We start from the raw sequence: 17,532 nt of genomic DNA, 5'->3' as shown, positions 1-17,532 counted from the left end.
CAAATATTGAAACATTAAATATTAAATATCAAACCAACACTTTAATGGTGTCCGACACCGGGGGCAGGGGGGCCATATATTAACTCTGCAATAGCCTCTGCAGGGTCAGGGAGGGGGTGTGGGGAGGGGGGCACGCGCACCACAAAGTCTCTGCAGGGCCAGGGTGCTATTCCTGACCCTGGGAATTGGGAACAGCAGGGACAGGGCGGCTGTTCTTGAGCCTGGGAACAGGGAATGGCAGGACCAGGATGGCTGATCCTAACCGTGGGAATAAGGAACAACAGGCCCAGGATGACTGTTCACAACCCTGGAATTAGGGAACAGCGTGGCCAAGATGGCTGTTCCCAACCCCAGAAATACAGAACAGCAGTGCTGGGAGGGCTGTTCCCCACCCTGGGAACAGGGAACAGCAGGACCAGGGTGGCTGTTCCCAATCCAAGGAATACAGAACAGCAGGACCAGGGTGGCTGTTCCTGACCCCAGGAATACAGAACAGCAGTGCTGGGAGGGCTGTTCCCAGGAACAGGGAACGGCGTCACAAGACACTGATACGAGATGTAATGAGTCCTCCGGCCACGGCACACACGGAACCTCCTCCCGCCACCCCCAAGCCTGGATTCCCACAGCTGCTTTTCCCACGGAGCGCTGGGAGAGGCCGAGGACATTCCCGCTGTGGAGCACATTTGGCCTTTGCAAATAAATGCAAATACATTCCTGGAGCGCAGTCATTTGGCAACAGTAGGAGCAAGCAATATGCTTGGAGAACCGATTTCCACGGGCCAGTGCAAACTCTTCCTTCTTGGGCAACAAAAGGCCATTTGCAACGTTCTGGAAGAGAGAAACACAGGGAGAACACAGGGCAGGATCCCCTCAGGGGCAGGATCTCCTCGGGAACAGGATCCCCTCAGGAGCAGGATCCCACACACCAGCACAGCAGTGCCCAACAGATGGTTTAAAGCCCCTGTGACACAAAACACAGTCAGCAAGGAACCAAATCCCAGCCCAGGACATTGGACACACAATTCCTGATCCTCTCTCAGCACTTCTGATCTTCTTCTAGCTGAACCAACTGCTTTCACACAGGAATTAGTTTTCAAAGGGTCAGTTTTAGCACCAAAAATGACATTTTATGCTTTAGCGCAGAGGGTAGAGAGGGAAAAACATCCAACACGTCAACAGTTGTCTCTGGAGCAGAAGCCCAAGGCAGCATCTTTGTTTCCCATCATGTTTCCCTTTGTTTTCTATCCCCTTCCTCAGGTCCATGGCACGTCCTTGGAGGCAGCTGGGGAACAGCTCAGCCCATCCATGCATTCCACATCCCCTCCCTGTGCTGCCTGTGGGGACAGGCAGCAATGACCCTCCCAAGTGGCTGATTCTCATTTGGCTGCTTTAAGCCTGTTCCCAGAGCTCAGGAAGAGAAATCCTGACAAATGGTCCCACACAGCAGCATTGTTTGGAAGATCTAAGGCAACTGTGAATGATCTTTGGCATCAGAAGCGTGCCTGGAGCCCTGGCTAATCCACAGAAATTACACAAACCAAATGCCAATCCTGGAGCAATGTGGGCAGATTCGCCCAAATCCCAAAATTACAAGGGTCTTACCTGGAAATCATTAATTTTCTTAGTGAGAAGATGACGTGTTCTGAGTGACCTGAAATAACCCAGAAACAGAAGGGTCAGCTCTGAGCCACCATCTGCATTCCCCAGGAAAGGGAGCAGGGACGTTCCCTGAGGGAAGGGAGCAGGGACATTCCCAGCCTGCAGACACCCCTAGGAGGGAGGCAGGGACCAGACACCCCAGATTAACCCAAAAACACAACCCCCCAGGGCACACCAGACTCTTACCTGCAGGTGACCTTTCAGATTGGCCGGTGTTTTATAATCCCCCTTTAAAACCTGTGGGAAAGAGAACCTGGAATGACCCTTCTGGGGCAGTGGCTCCACGAGCATCAGCCAATCCACCCCATTCCATGTGTCCCATGTCCCAGGACACCTGAACCAGGTGGAACACCCTGATGGGAGTTTGATCTACATCATGGGGTCATATCAGGGCAAAGACGGGAGGTTTCATCCTTTTTGACTATAAAGACAGGGAGCAGGGAACCGACACAAGCAATTCCCAATTCCCCCCTTAGTCTGAGAGGGGACAACGTTTTGGTTTTACCACCATGCCAATTCTCCAAATTCATCCAAAAACCACTGAAAGGTCCATATCAGAGACCCAGAGTGGCCCTGACCCTGCCCAGGGCAGATGTTCCCCCAAACCACCCGTGTCCCAGGACAGCTCTCAGCAGGCACTGAGGAGCTGTGAGAGACCAGAGTGCTGGGAGTACAGAGCAGTTCCAGGGAAGCTCTTCCCACCTCCCAGTCAGTGCTGCCACTTCCCTGCCTGCCTACAGCACCCTGGGGACTGGTCCCACCCTGCTCCCACCACCATGACAAAGGACACCTCATCCATGAGCACTGTCCCAGGGAACTGGGGGGCTGCAGAGCCCCACCCCAAACATGGGAACCTCCCTCTGCCTCCTAACTGCTGGCTGGGACTGCAGCTCCTTCCTTCTTGTTCTGCTCCAGGGACATGAGTCAATATTCAAAAAAAAAAAGGAAAAATCTGTTGGTTTTGCCCAAAGGCATTCCAAGCCTCCACGTGTGTTCCTGGTGAGAGCACGGGAGTGGCTGTGGAGCTACACACAGACACAGCACAGCCAGAATGTTGTCCCAGGTCCCAGCCAGGGTACAGTGCCCAAAGAAACCATCAGCACACACCAGGAACGCCCACACCGGGGTTCAGGAGCAGGGCTGGGGCAGGGAGGGACAAGTCAGGATCTGCCACAGCACCACAAACAAACACCACCACAAAACCATCGGCAGCACCGTCAGCATGAGCCCCATCAGGCTCCACCCGGAACACGCAGCTGGGCTGGAACCACCTTGGGGGAGCTTCAGCCATTCCCAGCCTTCCCAAGGAGAAGACTGCACCTCAAATCGTGTGTCCAGGTCTGGACCCCTCATTCCAAGACAGACAATGAGGTGCTGGAGCGTGTTCAGAAAAGGGAACGGAGCTGGGAAAGTGTATGGAGCATCAGGAGTGGCTGAGGGAGCTGGGGGGCTCAGCCTGGAGAAAAGGAGGCTCAGGGGGGACCTTCCCTGACAGGAGAGGGAGCCGGGGGTGGTCGGGCTCTGCTCCCAGGGAACAAGAACAGGACAAGAGGAAATGGCCTCAAGCTGTTCCAGGGGAGGTTGGACATCAGGAGGAATGTTTTCACAGAAAGAGTTGTCAGCCATTAAAAGGAGCTGCCCAGGGAAGTGGTGGAGTCCCCATCCCTGGAGGTGTCCATGTGTCACTCAGTGCTTTGGGCTGGGTGACAAGGTGGGGATCAGGCACAGGTTGGACTCAGTGGTCTTGGAGGTCTTTTCCAGCCTCAGTGATTCTGGGATTCTATGTCCATTTCCCCCCTGCTCTCTCCTGACCTGGCTCAGCAGCCTCCTCTGCTCCAGGGGCTCTGTGAGCCCCCCAGCTCTGCTCCCCCATGGCAGTGACACTCACCCTGTGTGTGTTGTTGACAACCAGGGGGTCGGGGTGGCCGTAGTTGGGGGGGTTGGCGTAGGGGTCGTAGCCCAGCCTGGCGAGCATCGGGGCGATGTGGGCCATGTCCTGCAGCACATCCCCTGGGATGTGCCCGATCCATTTAGATAACGCCTCCATGTTCACCGGCTTGATCACCTGGTCTGTGGATCTTTCTATCCTGGGGAAAAGAAATAAAAAAACCAAAAGACACTAAAGTTGGATTTCACACACGTGCTGGGGTCACACAGAGCAGCCTCAGCCAGGCTCACTGTCACCTCAACATCAAATCACAGACTGGTTTGGGTAGGAAGGGACTTTAGAGCTCATCCTATCCTACCCCTCTGCCATGGGCAGGGACATCTTCCACTAGACCAACCCCCGTCCAACCTGGCCTGGAACACTTCCAGGGATGTGGCAGCCACAGCTTCTCTGGGCACCCTGTGCCAGGGCCTCACCACCCTCACAGGGAAGAATTTCTTCCCTAAATCTGACCTAAATTTCCCCCATTTCAAATTGAAGCCATTCGCCCTTGTCCTGTCACTACAGTCCCTGATGAACAGTCCCTCACTGGCTTCCCTCCAGATCCTGGGAGGTACTGTGAGGTCTCTACACAACCTTCTCTTCTCCAGGCTGACCAGCCCCAACATGTCCCTTCCACTCCCAGGACACAAACAGTCATCACCTGCCAGGCACACCTGAGGCAGAGCCAGGGTGAGGCACAGAGGGGCAGTCCCAGGGCAACCCTGTCCCCTCACAGCCCTGATCTGGGGGAGCACACCCAGCAGGGGGTTGCACAGCCCCAGAGGTGGGGTCCCCCTGTATAGAATCATGGAATCATTAAGGCTGGAAAAGCCCTCTAAGATCATCAATTCCAGCTGTTCCCCCATCATTGCCAAAGCCACCACTAACCGTGCCCCTAAGCACCACATCCACGTGTCTCTGAACACTTTCAGCAAGAGTGACTCCACCACCGCCCTGGGAAACTTGTTCCAATGCCTGACCACTCTATCCATGAAGAAATTTTCCAAAAGACCCAATCTAAATCTCTCCCAGCACAACTTGAGACTGCTTCCTCTTGTCCTAGAGGGGGGATTCATCCTTCACTGGGGTCAGGGTGTTACCAGGACACCTCTCCTTACTACAGGAAAATAATGTAAGATGTGTGGGCTGTAGCACAGATGCACCACAGGGCCTCTAGGGAAATCCAAAATCTTATCTGTTTAAGGAATCTGGGCAAGATTTCCTCAGAGCAAACAGGGAAGCAGAGCCGGCTGCACACCCACGGCATCCCAGAGCACCGGAGCAGCTGCACATCCCCCCTGGCTCCTGCTGCCCTCACCACCGGGGCACCAGCAATTGATACGGAGACTCGGATAATTCCCTTACACAGCTGATTACATTTTGCTAAGCCTGACTTAAGCCTTTCACTTAGAAAAGAAAAAGCATTAAAAGAGGAAAAGAAAGTGGGAGCAGGTAAACACCCCCAACACACAGAGAGGCCAGGAGGGAGTGCTGGGTGTGCCTCCACGGAGCAGGGATTGCTTTGATTCTGCAATACCAGCCCCAGACCTGGCAAGAACTGCTGCTCATCATCATTAGCAGCACAACTAATCACACTGAGGAGGCATCTGAGGACGGGTAGAGAAAGAGGCATTAAAGAGCTCACGTTTCAGAGCAAGCAGTTCTTTCCAAATTAGAGACTGAAATAATTTCTGCAGTGTCAAGAGAGATTAAACAGTCACCTGCTCCTGAAATCCTTGCTTGACAAGCTGCTCTGTGGAGTACAACAGATTGGGAGCATTAAAACCATCTCTTACTCAGAAACACAAACCCTATTGCAGTACAACTGATGTGTTGCTCCTTCTGCCCCCCAAAATCACACAAAAACACCAGCAACACAGCTTTGCCCCCAGTTTTAGCCTTGACCTGATTCGTGTAATGAAAATGCTTCTTGAAAAGCTGAGGAAGGAGCTGAGACTCACTTGGAAAGCGACACCCCACCAGGCTTCCCAATGAGCTCCTCGTGGTGCAGCACCGTGTCGCTCCAGGAGATGTCCAGGAACTTCATGATGTTGTGCATGGACTGCTCGGGGTGCAGCACCAGCTGCTCGTAGTAGACGGGCAGGCAGCGGGCCCGGCCGACCTCCAGGCACTGGGAGTACATCACCTCGATGGCTTTGTTCCACTTGGTCAGGCAGTCCCGGTAGCTGTTCAGGTCAAAGCCCGCGATTGTCACTTTCCGTGTGATCATGGAGTGCACTGAGGCCCGGCCATCCCGCACCATCAGGAGGAATTTGGAATTGGGGAACAGCCTGGACAGGTAGACAGAGGACTTGAGCGTGAAGGGGTCCTTGTTGCACAAGTACCTGGCGGGCTCGCCGTGCTTGGCGATCACTTCCAGGATGAAGGCCTGCATGGCGGCGTCCAGGACCTGGTCCGTCACCCCCGCCTCGTCCAGGCGCATCTTCTCCCGCCCGGACTTGGACCAGGCCTGGCGCATGGCCAGCACGCGGGGGATGATGCGGGTCTCCTCCCCGCAGCGCACCTCGGGGTGGGCGTCCAGCATGGCCCTCATGAGCGTGGTGCCGCTGCGTGGGACCCCCCCGATGAAGATCAGGGGCATGTCCTTGCTGTAACGGTACTCGACGTGGTTGGCGTCCATCATGACCAGCTCCTCGTTCTCGGGTCTCATCAGCCTGTGCCTCCTCTCGCTCAGGACCTGCTGGCACTCCAGAACCTGATGGCCAAGGTGCAGAGTCACCATCAAGGCAGCCACCGAGCCCAGCACCAGCAGCACCCTCCGCATGGTGACCCGCATCCTGCTCTCCTGGGCACAGGCTGGGGACTTCAGCTCTCAGCTAGCAAGTGTCCAACCCCACGGGCATCTGCAAGAGAAATGGCATGGTCAGAGGAGCAGGACCCACACTCCAGCCCAGAATCCAGCCTGGCTCCAGAGGGATGCTGACACCATCCAGGATTTCATCATCTCGCTCACTTATCAGCAACTCCCAGACTCGCTGCCTTCCACCCAGCAGGTAATTAAAGTCTCTGTCAGTGCACACCCAAAGAGACAATTTCTGTGCTGTTTGTGTTCTCAGAAACACAGGTTTACAGCTGGAGCAAAGCTCCAGGAATGTTTTGGAGAGGAGGGGCCATGTATACCCACTGAGTCCTTAAAGAAAATCTTTACAGAGAGCCTGTCACATGCCAGATGAAGCCCAAACCCTCCCTAAAGTTATTCCTCCCAAACCCGAGTCAGCACTCCACCACTGCTCACATTTCAGCCACCTGCCTCCTTCCTACATTTTCTTTAGTTTAACCCTGCGGTCAAAAGGGAGGGGGAAGCTGAAATAATAGAAAAACAAACGCCTCTCATGCAAATCTTAAGTGTCTGAGTCAGGAGAAGCCGTTAGAATGAAACACTGAGAAACTCAACCATCTGACAGTGAACAGCTACACACAGTGTTCAACACCCTGCCCTGCCTCCGGAGACTGACCTGACGGAGAAATCCTTGAAACTTCATCTGGCACGAAGACTCTTTGGGTTTTCCAGGGCTCGGTAGGACATCCAGCAGGAAGGCTGCAGCCTCTGCGAGTGCCCAGCTCTGCTGCGTGCCCAGAGGGACTCCCGGGAAGGCTGGCACCGCTTCCCACCCCCTCCCCCCATCCGCCCCAGTTGCGAGTTCAGGTTTTGCAATCCTACCCTGGGCTCACCCCAGGATTTCCAGTTCTTTGTGATTATGTGGCTGGGGCGGGAGCTGAATGGAGTGGAAGGAACGGGCCGTCCGAGCATTCTGTTTTGCTGACAGGCCAAAGAACTGCTCCAGAAAAGTGTTCTCTCCTATCAACTCTTTCCCGAAGGAGCACACTGCGCAGCGGCCCGTGCAGAGCAGGGAGCAGGCAGGAGAGAGCCCGGAGCCCGGCAGCCTCCCTGCCCCTGCCCTCCCTTCCAAGCACTTGGGGACTTGCTCTGCTCCCCCCTTCCAGCCCCTGACATCCCACTCCATTGTTCCCATCTGCCCACTTGGTGTTTATCCACTTCTGCCCAGGCAGAGCCCCTGTGCCAGCCCAGGGACACACTTTCCCAGCCCAGCAGCACAGTAACATCACCACCAAACTATTTTTGTGGCTCTTTACTACCTGGTCCATCTTGGCCAGCTGCTCAGTGACATACCCAGGTTAAACAGTCTCAACTGCATCCCCAGGTCTCAGATAAAAGTGTGTGGCTTTCTTGGGATGTAGATCAGAGGGATACCCGACAGCTCTGGTATTTTTGCAGCACCAAGCAGAGTCAGAGCCATTAACAAGGCAAGTGTTGCTCCTTCCTGCTATCTTCATCTATTTCAGTCATGTAAATATATTCAGATGTTCACCCAAAAATAAATGCAAATGCCACAAGACCCATTTCAAAGGATGGCAGTGGATTGCAGGATTTAGGGCCAACTGGAATAATTAGGGTGATGCAGACCAAGACAGGCTAATTAGCAGGAAAGGCTGCAGTGTGAAAAGAGGCTGGAGCACAGAAGTACTCTGTTCTCCCAAAAAACAGCTGACAGGGAGCAGTTCCCACCGAGATGCTCCAGCAGCTTCATCTGAGCTGCGGAGGGAACAAAGGGACTCGCTCATGTGCTCATGTTGAGTGCCGGGGGCTGCGGTACCAGCACCACAAGCAGGACACGGCCTCGAGCTCTGCCAGGGAGGTTCAGGTTGGACATCAGGAGGAATTTCGTTACAGAAAGGGTGGTCAAGCACTGGAATGGGCTGCTCAGGGTGGAGCCCCCATCCCCTGAGGTGTCCAAGGAATGACTGGATGTGGCACTCAGTGCTCTGGTCTGGTTGACAAGGTGGTGATGGGTCACAGGTTGGACTCAATGATCCTGAAGGTCTTTTGCAACCTAAATGATTCTGTGTGCCTGGGGACTGTCCTGCCTGTCTGGTGGGCAGGGACACAGCCCCCCCACTCCCACCCAACACCACCAGTGTGGGGAAGCTCTCAATCCATGAAGCAGCAGAAAAGGAAGCTGCCCACAGGAGCATGGCTTCTCCTCACTGTTGTGCTCTGGGACTCTGCCTCTGCTCCTGCATGGCAGCCACAGGCCCTGGGAGGGCTGGAATGGAACAAACTTCTCCAGTGGGATCATCCTGGTGTGCCAGGTGGGCTGAACAATACCCACGAGCACGTCTGGCAGCAGGCTGGGAGCAACCACAAACAGCCCGGCTGGCTCTCAACTCTTTGTGCAATTCTCTGTTAAGAATTTCCTAAAATATATGGGGCTCATTAGTCTGTGAGGGAAGAGGGATGGGTCATTTCCTCCAGAGCAGACACTGTGGTGGAATCATGGCATAATTAGGCGCATAGCTGTCTGATCAAAGACAACCCTTCCAGAGACAACAGTCGTTCAGATTCCCAAACTGGCTCTGAGAGCTTCTCACTCCAGCAGGAATTAGGGAGCTCTCGGGGGCTTCTCTAGCACATCATGGCAGGCACTGGAGACATGGGAGCAGAAATCAAAGTACCAGCAGCCAACCCCAGGCTGAAGTCCCCCGAGTGCTGCTTGGACACCAGGGGACAGGGAGGGGCTGTGACCCACAGCCAGGGGCTCCATCCCTCACCACCATCAGGGCAAGGCTGGCACCCAGAGCATGGGGGAGGATGGAAACCAGCAGGGAAGTGACAGCAGAGTGACAAGAGGTCCTACAGGCACAGAGCCTTCCCTATTCACATGCTGATGAACCATTAGCATGAATAAGGCTTACACCACCTCCTGTCAGCTTGTGAAGGCAACAGTATTCATTGGGCACCAGTGCTGGTGTGGACAGATGTGAAACATTCACCCAGCATCCCAGGGGAACCAACAACCCATGTGTGCTTACCTTGCCCCCATAAGGTCATTTTGCTGCTAGCCGAGCTTCATGCTGCAACCTCCAGAACACCTGATGGGGAAGAGAAGCCATAATGTTGATTTATTTATTGCACATATGTGCTCTCCTCCTTGGCACCTTCCACTCCTGCCCACAGCCTCCCTCTCGTCCCTCCCAGGGAAAGGTGGTCCCAGCAAAGCCTTGGCACCAGAAGCTGCCCATGCTGCCAGGACCTCCCGGCTCCAGCCCAAGGAACAAAGCTCTCTCCAGCCTCACCACCCCCCAAGGCAGCAGCACCAGCCCCTCAGAGCACATGAATCCCTCCAGGTAGGGAGCCGAACCCCTGTACACCAGGTTTCCCACAAGGACATGGCACCTGCACCACAGGGATTGCCCCCTCCCCGGGGAGCCCGGCAGCTGCCTGCAGTGCCTTGGCTGGAGCCACCCTGCAGGCACATCCCAGGGACAGCTCAGAGACACTGCGCTGCAGCAGAGCACCCCGAGGGGCCGGACCCAGCTGGATGGGAGGATGTCACTCTGCTCCAAGGATCACAGTGGGTGCACAGGGCGCTGGCTTGTCATAGGGCTGCTGCCACTTGGCCCTTCCCAGTCAGCTGCCCCTCAATACATGACAGTGTCCCGGCCTCGGAGGATGTTTTTTAGAACATTTCAAGGACAGACATTAATTGCTATTCCAGACACTCAAGTCTCCTCCTCTCCTGCCATCGAGTGTCACCAGCCCCTCTGCTTCAGCATCAATGAGAAACCAGAGGGAAACTCCACCCAGCATGAACTTCGGGAGGCCTTATCCGCAGTGCACATGCTGCCCTTCTTCCCTGCCAGGCTTCCTGCTGGATTCTGGCCTGGCCTCCATGGACCATGGGATTTCAGCTCTGGACGAGGCTGCATGCCCACGGAGCAGCATTTGCATCCCTGGATGCACTTCTGCAGTGCCACAAATGCTCTGGATCAGGGAACAGCAGCAGTTTAACAGCCCACCTCAAGACACCCCGCTCCGGAAACAGCTCCAGCTCCTGCCTGTGCACAGACACACACAGACAGACACACGGACATGCACTCGCTTTGCTGACTTCCTTCCTGACACTGTGCAGGGTGTCACTGCCAGCCGGGCTCCAGCACTGAGCTCTGAGCAACCACAGCCTCATGACCCAGCACCTGCGGTGGGAGCGGGTAAACCACCAGCAGCACCGGGAACAGCCCCGTGTGCCAGCACCGCCGGGCCCAGCACCACCTGGAGTGATGAAACAACATCGACCCCATTTTTTAAAGTGTGAAAACAACCGCAAAAACAGTGTCTACAAGAAGCTCCATACGATCAGAAGCTGCATTTTTCTTTAAAACATTCCCAGAAATGATTGTCACTAACTGCAGCTTCCCCAAAAGACGTAGGTGTGGCCTGGAAAATTTGAGCTCAATTTGTTGGTGCTTAATAAAAGGATGAGGAACTGGAGGCGCCTTTGTGGCGGAACAGCAGCAGGAACTGTGGTCAGCAAGAAATGTCCTAATATATCCAACTCACATCTTTATAAATCAGCAATATTTAATTACTTAATTAGTAGTCTACAGTTCATTTACAAAAATAAACACAGCTTGCCTGAGGACAACTGCTTCATCACAACCTGAGCTCAGCCCAACTCTGTCACTGCCAAGTGGTGGCCATGACAGCAGCCCTTTTTCTCCTGGTCCCTGCCTGGCGGCAACATCACATTTCAAAACACCTGATAACTCCCAGGTACCTCCCTTAGCAGGACAGGGATACTCCCATCCTGCTTGGAGGGGGCAGCAGCAAACAGCAGAGCGGTCAAGCCTCCAGGAGGAAAAAGCCGGGAAGAGCTGTCGGGGACTGAGGGCAGCAGGAAGGGACAGGCTGCTGGCACTGCTGGCACACAGACACATGAGGCGTCTCTCCATCTGTTTCCAGGCAGCCCGAACAAAAGCTGATCAACAAATTTCAAAGCATTAACCCACTCTGATGAGCAGCTCCGGGACACAGCGAGCACGGGACAGCCCTGATCCCCGCCGGGTGCCCACGGAGGCACCGCGGGGGCGGCTGCGGTCACCGAGTGCAGCGTCAGCCCCATTGCACAACCCCCAACGCGTGCTCATCCGCCCAGCATGGCATGGATCGGGATTGGTCCCGTGGGACAGCCATCTGTAGCGAGCAGGGTCCAACCTGCCCACCCCAATCGATGTTGCAGCGCTGGCAGTGGAACAGGGGCTCTGCACCCACCTCTGCTGCAGGAGAGCTACAGCTGGAGCCTCAGAGCCACTTTGATATGCACAAAATTAAGCTGCAGCACTCAAAAAAAAAAAAACAAACACAACAACAAAAGAAGCTGCTTTCAGCCACCACGTGGCAAAAGCAGCACCACCGACAGCAGGACAGGTTTGGTGACTAAAGCTGAAAATGCACTGCGGGCCATGAACCCAGAACATCCACCAGAAACAGAGGCCAATCACAGTAAAAACACCGGGAGTTTAGAGCACTTCAGGGTTCTGTGCCCCTTGGAAAATCCCCAAATAGCACTAGCAGCACCGTGGTTTGCATTTGCACCGCCAAAAAAACTGTAAAATCCAAAAAAATCCCAAATAAAACTGAAAGAAACAGTCAAAAGTCAGCAAGGATAAGTGTTCAAGCACCCAAATCACACAGAGGATGCTCCAGCTGCATCTTAGCACACAACCGGCTCAGAAGGGAAGGAGGAATTTATTCTCACTGCTGGGTACCTAGAAAAATAAACCAGCAGAATCTGACGCCCTGAGGATTAAGGCAGTGTGTGCCAGTTTCAAACACTGGCTTTCTCACTTGGAAAAGCCTGAGAGGTGAGAGCCTCGAGCCACACTATGGATTCCAGCTGAGCACCCCAGCACTCCATCCCAGAGAGCCTGGCCAGGGATACAGACACGGTGCACCAGCTGGCTCCAACAGGCTCTAAATCACATCAGCAAAGAATCCACAGACATTTCACAGCACAAATGGACGGCTGGTTTATCGCCTCAAGGCTGTTATGATTAGCAAAACATTTTATTATCCCGCTCAATGCTACAGTGTTCCTCAAACAATAAAAATCCCACCAATTTACAGAATCTTCCCTCTGCCCGTCCCTCATTCCAAGCACAGTGATGGCATTTTATGGTCCGGCAATGGAAACCGCAGCATCCACCCCGCCAACCCCGGACGGCAACGGCCCTCGGCCCAAAGTGGCTGATTAATTATGGAACGCCCAAAGTGAAAGCTGCTGGCAGGAGCTGGGCATGGAGGCACCTACCCAGCACCTGGCTCCATGCCCACCATGCCCCAGCAAGGCTCCAGCAAAGCCGGGGAGAAGGGGCTTGACACGTCTCCCCTTTGCTCAAGGAGCAGGGTGGGGAGGCAGAGCTGCTGCTGGAAGAACCGAGACGAGTGAGGGGGGACAGGAGGGGAAGGGAGAGCCCCCCACTCCATGCTGCGGGCTGTGAGGGATGGGGACCAGAGCAGAAGGGGTGTCTGTGACCCCCCAGTGATGGATGGAGCCACCAGATCAGCTCCATCTCCACGTCGGAAGTGCCTGTGCCGAAACAGGACATGAGCTCTGTGCTTTGGAGAGAGCTCCTGATTTTTAATCAACCCACAGAGCTTCACCTTTCCTTAATTACTCTGCAGTCACTGCCTCGGGGGGGACAAAGGCAAAGCCAGCGCAGGTGCCACTGCAGCACGCTGCAGCCAGAGAGACGCTCCCTCGCTGGCTCCCCTTGTGCCCTGACCCAGGAGCTCACCATCCTGCTCCCTGCTCAGAGCTGGATGAGGGGGCTCTCGGGAGACACAGAGCTGTCCTCCTGTTCCCCTTGCCCAGAGAAGTTGTGGATGCCCCAACCCTGGAAGTGTTCAAGGGCAGGCTGGCTGGAGCTCTGAGCAACCTGGTCTAGTGGAAGGTGTCCCTGCCCATGGCAGAAGGTTGAACTAGAAGATCTTTAAGGTCCCTTCCAACCCAAACCATTCCATAATTCTGTGATGGTTCCATGAGCCCTCCCCATGCCTCTGACCAGGTCCCTCCAACTCCCTCCCCAGGGCCAGGGTATGCCCCAGGGATCCCCAAAGGAGAGAGGCACAGGGCGATGGGAACTGGAGGTTGCAGCCCCCGTGTTCACTCACCACACCCAACGCAAACACAACTCTTCCCTCCCACAACTGCACAAAGATTCCCTGTGGGAATGTGGGTGGTCAGAGCTTGCCATACAATAGGGAGAGAGAGAAGTTAGAGGAACTCCTAGAAAAAACAGTAAGTATCTTCAAAAAATATTTTCCCAATCCACAGGCCAAACCCTAAGTCTCAACAAGCTCTATTCTTGCACGCACAAGGATCAGGATTTGCAAATAAAAAGTTGTTTCTGCAAGAGAAACCCCAAAACCTCAAATTTGCTTAAGAAACAAAATCAAAGTGGTTTATTTCCCCATGCAGGAGCAGCAGCGGCAGCCCCAGGACTGGAGGCACTGTCTGAGGGGAGGGCAGGGAGGACAGAGGGGCTGCTGCTCATCATGGGCAGTGAGGGGAGAGGGGACACGGCTGTACCTCATCTCTGCCAGCCCCTCTGCTCATCCTTGTCCCATTTCCTGCAGCTCGAGGCCTCAGGAACCCTGAGCATGGACCAGGCCCCGGATCTCCACTGTGGCCCAGACGGCCTCGGCACAACCGATGCCACAAGGGCAAGCATTTGGCGTTTCCACAAAGCCAGAAACTTTGGGAAGCACCGGCACCCCAAGGCCGTGTGCTGGCATAGCCCCAGCAAGGACAGGAAATGAACCCCACCAAGCCCCAGCACGGGAGTAGCCCTTGTGAAACCATGGAAGGAAGAAACGGAACCAAACCCTTCCAGACTGCGTGGCTGCTGACTGTCAGCCAAACCACCCTGCACGGCACATCCGAGTGCTTTCCTGTCTGCAGGAGCCCAGCTGTGAGCCCTGGTCCTCTGCTGCCACTTGCATCTGCAAATGCTGGGCACCAAGGCCTTGTGCTTGGTGCCCTTCCCCTGCTCGGTGCCCTTCCCTTGGATGCCACCCAGCCCCGCTGGCCCTCAGCCAGCTGTGAGCACAGCTGCCAGGGGGACCAGCTGCTCTCCCAACCCCCTTGCAGCTCAGCCACTGCCAGGAACAGCCACTCACACCGCAGGATCCATCCCAGCACCGAGCAGGAACAGGAGCACTGGAAAAACCCTGGCTGCTTCCCCCTGCCCCACCAGAGCAGCCTGCGGGCTGCAGCAGCTCCAGAGCTAAAACACCCATGGTCACTTGTCCATGGAGAAGCATCTGGATGCTGCAACCACCTGTGGAGTCCCCGGTCTCAGTTTGGGGTCAGTGGCCTGGGAATCCACAATGGGAACCAGCCACTTGCTTCACTTCCGAGCACTGTGGGTTGAGCAATCCCCTGCTGCTGTTCTTGTTTGCTGTCCCTGTGAGGAGACAAAAGGCTCCTCAGCAGGGCCAGCCCCAGCACACCCTCCTGCCTGCGCCATGAGGCCAGCACAGGATGGACTGGAGACGAAAAGGGGGAAAAAAAGCATTATTCTCCTTGAGACAGGATTTCTGTGAGAGAATTGCTGCAGAATTGGAGGCAGACAGGTGTTTAGAACTGCAGAACTAGAGGCTTGAACAACATTGTGAACCAAAGCAGGCAGCCAACACCATGGCAAGCTTCTCCCGCGTTCCGCACACTCGCTGCCCGCAGAATCCAAAGGGAAACACGCCTGGCTGAGGCACAAGGCTGAGGTTCCTCAAGGCATCACAAATTCATCAGAAGGCGCATCTGTAGGGTGCCAAATAAAACCACCTGCTGGGGTTTGTTTTCTCTCTCCAAAAATCTTCTTGACAGTCCCTGCATTTTAACAGCACTCCTGCCATCCCACACATCCCTGAAGGCTCAGCGTATCCGTAATGCAAACTGCCTTTGGAAAAATCCCCTTAAAATAGCAACAGAAATTACTAATACAGTTTGTAAAACCTACAGGCAGAGCACGGCAGTGGCCTGGGCCTGCCTGTCCTGGTGAGTCCACCAGTGTCCTGCAGAGACTCCACGGCAGATCCCACCCCCTGGCCTGGCACATCTCACCAGTGTGGAGGGTACAACTCTGCACTTATCCCCCTGCAGTGATGCCCCTCCAGTGCCAGCTGCTGCAGGTGACACTGGGAAGGACCCACATGGTCCCCAGCTCAGCTGCTGCCCCCATTGTGTAAGCCCCCCACAGACCTTCAGCTCCCTGTGGGCACCACAGCACGGCCGCTCCTGCTGCGCCTCACGCAGCAGCCACCGAGCATCAGCTGCCACCAGGCACAGGATGGCAAACCCTGCTCGCAGCAACCTGCGTTGGCACTTGACAGCTCCCCACGAGCACGCTGCACCGTTCCCAGAAAAGCAACGGCAAATTTGGAAACCTGTTAGCACCAATCACTCTGAGCTCTGCACTCACCCTTGCCTGGTGCCCGAGCAGAAGGGAGCAGCACTGCTGTGCTGAGAGGGGACTCGTCACCCCACAGTGCACCCAAGCAGCTGGCAGGGTGGCTCTGACTGGCAAAGGGAGGCAAGTTAAGGGGTTTCAAGCTGTGAGATGGTTTTTGGACAGAGCCTGAGTGTGCAAACAAACACAGCAAGGGACAGAGCAAAGGTCCATGTGATGCAAACCCCCCTTTGCCCATGGAGGACATCGGCCCAGCTCACGCTGCCCACCCTGGGACACACTGTCAACAGTGCTGGGATGGCAGCTCCAGCCACGAGTCCCAAGAACTTGAGCTTGCTATGGACACAGGGTGGATGTCACATCCCTGCCACGCAGGGCAAGTGACAGATGGGCACAGCCAAGGACAGCGTCAGTGTTTTGGGTGGGCTGCAAGGTGCCAACGCAGCCGCCTGGGCACCCACCTGCACCCCCTTTGCCAAGGGATCTGCACCCCACAGCCACCCCAGCCTCAGCACTGCAAACATCTCTTGTGCCAACAGCAGAAGCTGATGCTGACCAAGACCTGAAGGTGCAGGTTGCCCCTGACGCTCACCTGCTCAGCTGACTGCAGCACGGGCCACCACACTCACCCTGGCAGGGGAGGGCAGCGCTGACACCAGTTCAGCTCTGGACACCCAGATGGATGGACAGTCCCTGCCTATGGGTGCCCTTCTGTATGGTGATGCTTGGGTTATGGGGGGCACGGCTGGGCTGATGCTGGGCTGCCAGGAAGGTGCCAGGGGAGCAGGGGCATGAGGAGTGGGTGCCAGATAGCAGGAACAAGGGGAGAAAGGCACAAGGAGCACCCCGTGCTGAGCACCCTGTGGCACCTGCCATGTATCCTGCACCGTGCACTGAGCACCCTGTGGCACCCTCAGCACACCCTGCACCCAGCACCACCCCGTGAACCCAGCACGGAGCGTCCTGCTCCCAGCACTCACCACCACTCCGTGAACCCAGCATGGAACACCCTGCACCGGCCACTGCCCTGTGTACCCAGCACCCAGCACCCCTCTGTGAACTCAGCACCGAACACCCTGCACCACTCCGAGCATCCCTCACCGAGCACTCTGCACTGCTCTGAGCATCGAGCACCGCTCCGTGCACCCAGCACCGAGCATCCTGCACCGGGCACCTTGCACCGTTCTGAGCACCCAGAACGGTGCACCGAGTACCGTTCCGAGCACCGCTCTGTGCACCCGCGCACCCCCCGCACTGCGCACCGAGCATCCCCCGCCGCTCCGCCACTCACCGAGCCCCGAGCCCTGCCCGCGCTGCCCGCACCGCCCGCCGGTACCGAGTACCGCGCGCCGCCCGCCGCGCAGCCCCGCCGCTGTCACCTGCCAGCCGGGGTGACACACACGGTGCCGGGGCGGGGCCGGGCGGGGCCGATCCCCCCCTCCCCGTTCCCCCCCGGTGCCCCCCCCGCTCCACTCACCGGGGCCGCCGCCGGCCCGGAGCGGCGCGAGACGCGGCGACGTCACGCGCACGAGGGGCCGGGATCCCCGCGCGCCGCACCGCGCGTGCGCCGCGCGCCCCAGGCACCGGGCGGCACCGGGAGCGCGCGGGCGTGTGCGCGGGTGTTTGTGTGCGCGTGCCCGGGGCGCGCGGGC

The 17,532-nt window shown here is 56.2% G+C and overlaps 1 protein-coding gene across 2 annotated transcripts; it reads right to left on the bottom strand.

Moving 5' to 3' along the window:
* Positions 1–21: 21 nt before the first annotated feature.
* TPST2 (tyrosylprotein sulfotransferase 2) lies at positions 22–17,444 on the bottom strand. Of its 2 annotated transcripts, XM_064674854.1 has the most exons (7): positions 17,358–17,444; positions 9,443–9,502; positions 5,551–6,453; positions 3,548–3,746; positions 1,846–1,896; positions 1,603–1,651; positions 22–828 (listed from the first exon to the last, which is right to left on the bottom strand). In XM_064674854.1, the coding sequence occupies exons 3-6, from the start codon at positions 6,384–6,386 to the stop codon at positions 1,622–1,624; spliced, it is 1,116 nt and encodes a 371-aa protein (XP_064530924.1). In that variant the 5' UTR covers positions 6,387–6,453; positions 9,443–9,502; positions 17,358–17,444; the 3' UTR covers positions 22–828; positions 1,603–1,621. The 2 variants fall into 2 exon arrangements, with proteins under 2 accessions (XP_064530924.1, XP_064530925.1); XM_064674855.1 differs by lacking the exons at positions 9,443–9,502; positions 17,358–17,444 and adding an exon at positions 7,066–7,177.
* Positions 17,445–17,532: the final 88 nt, after the last annotated feature.

The sequence above is a fragment of the Pseudopipra pipra genome, chromosome 18 (genome assembly GCF_036250125.1).
Source record: "Pseudopipra pipra isolate bDixPip1 chromosome 18, bDixPip1.hap1, whole genome shotgun sequence".
NCBI lineage: Eukaryota > Metazoa > Chordata > Aves > Passeriformes > Pipridae > Pseudopipra > Pseudopipra pipra.
The sequence above is the reverse complement of the archived record's forward strand: the minus strand, read 5'-3'. Positions and strand labels throughout refer to the sequence as shown.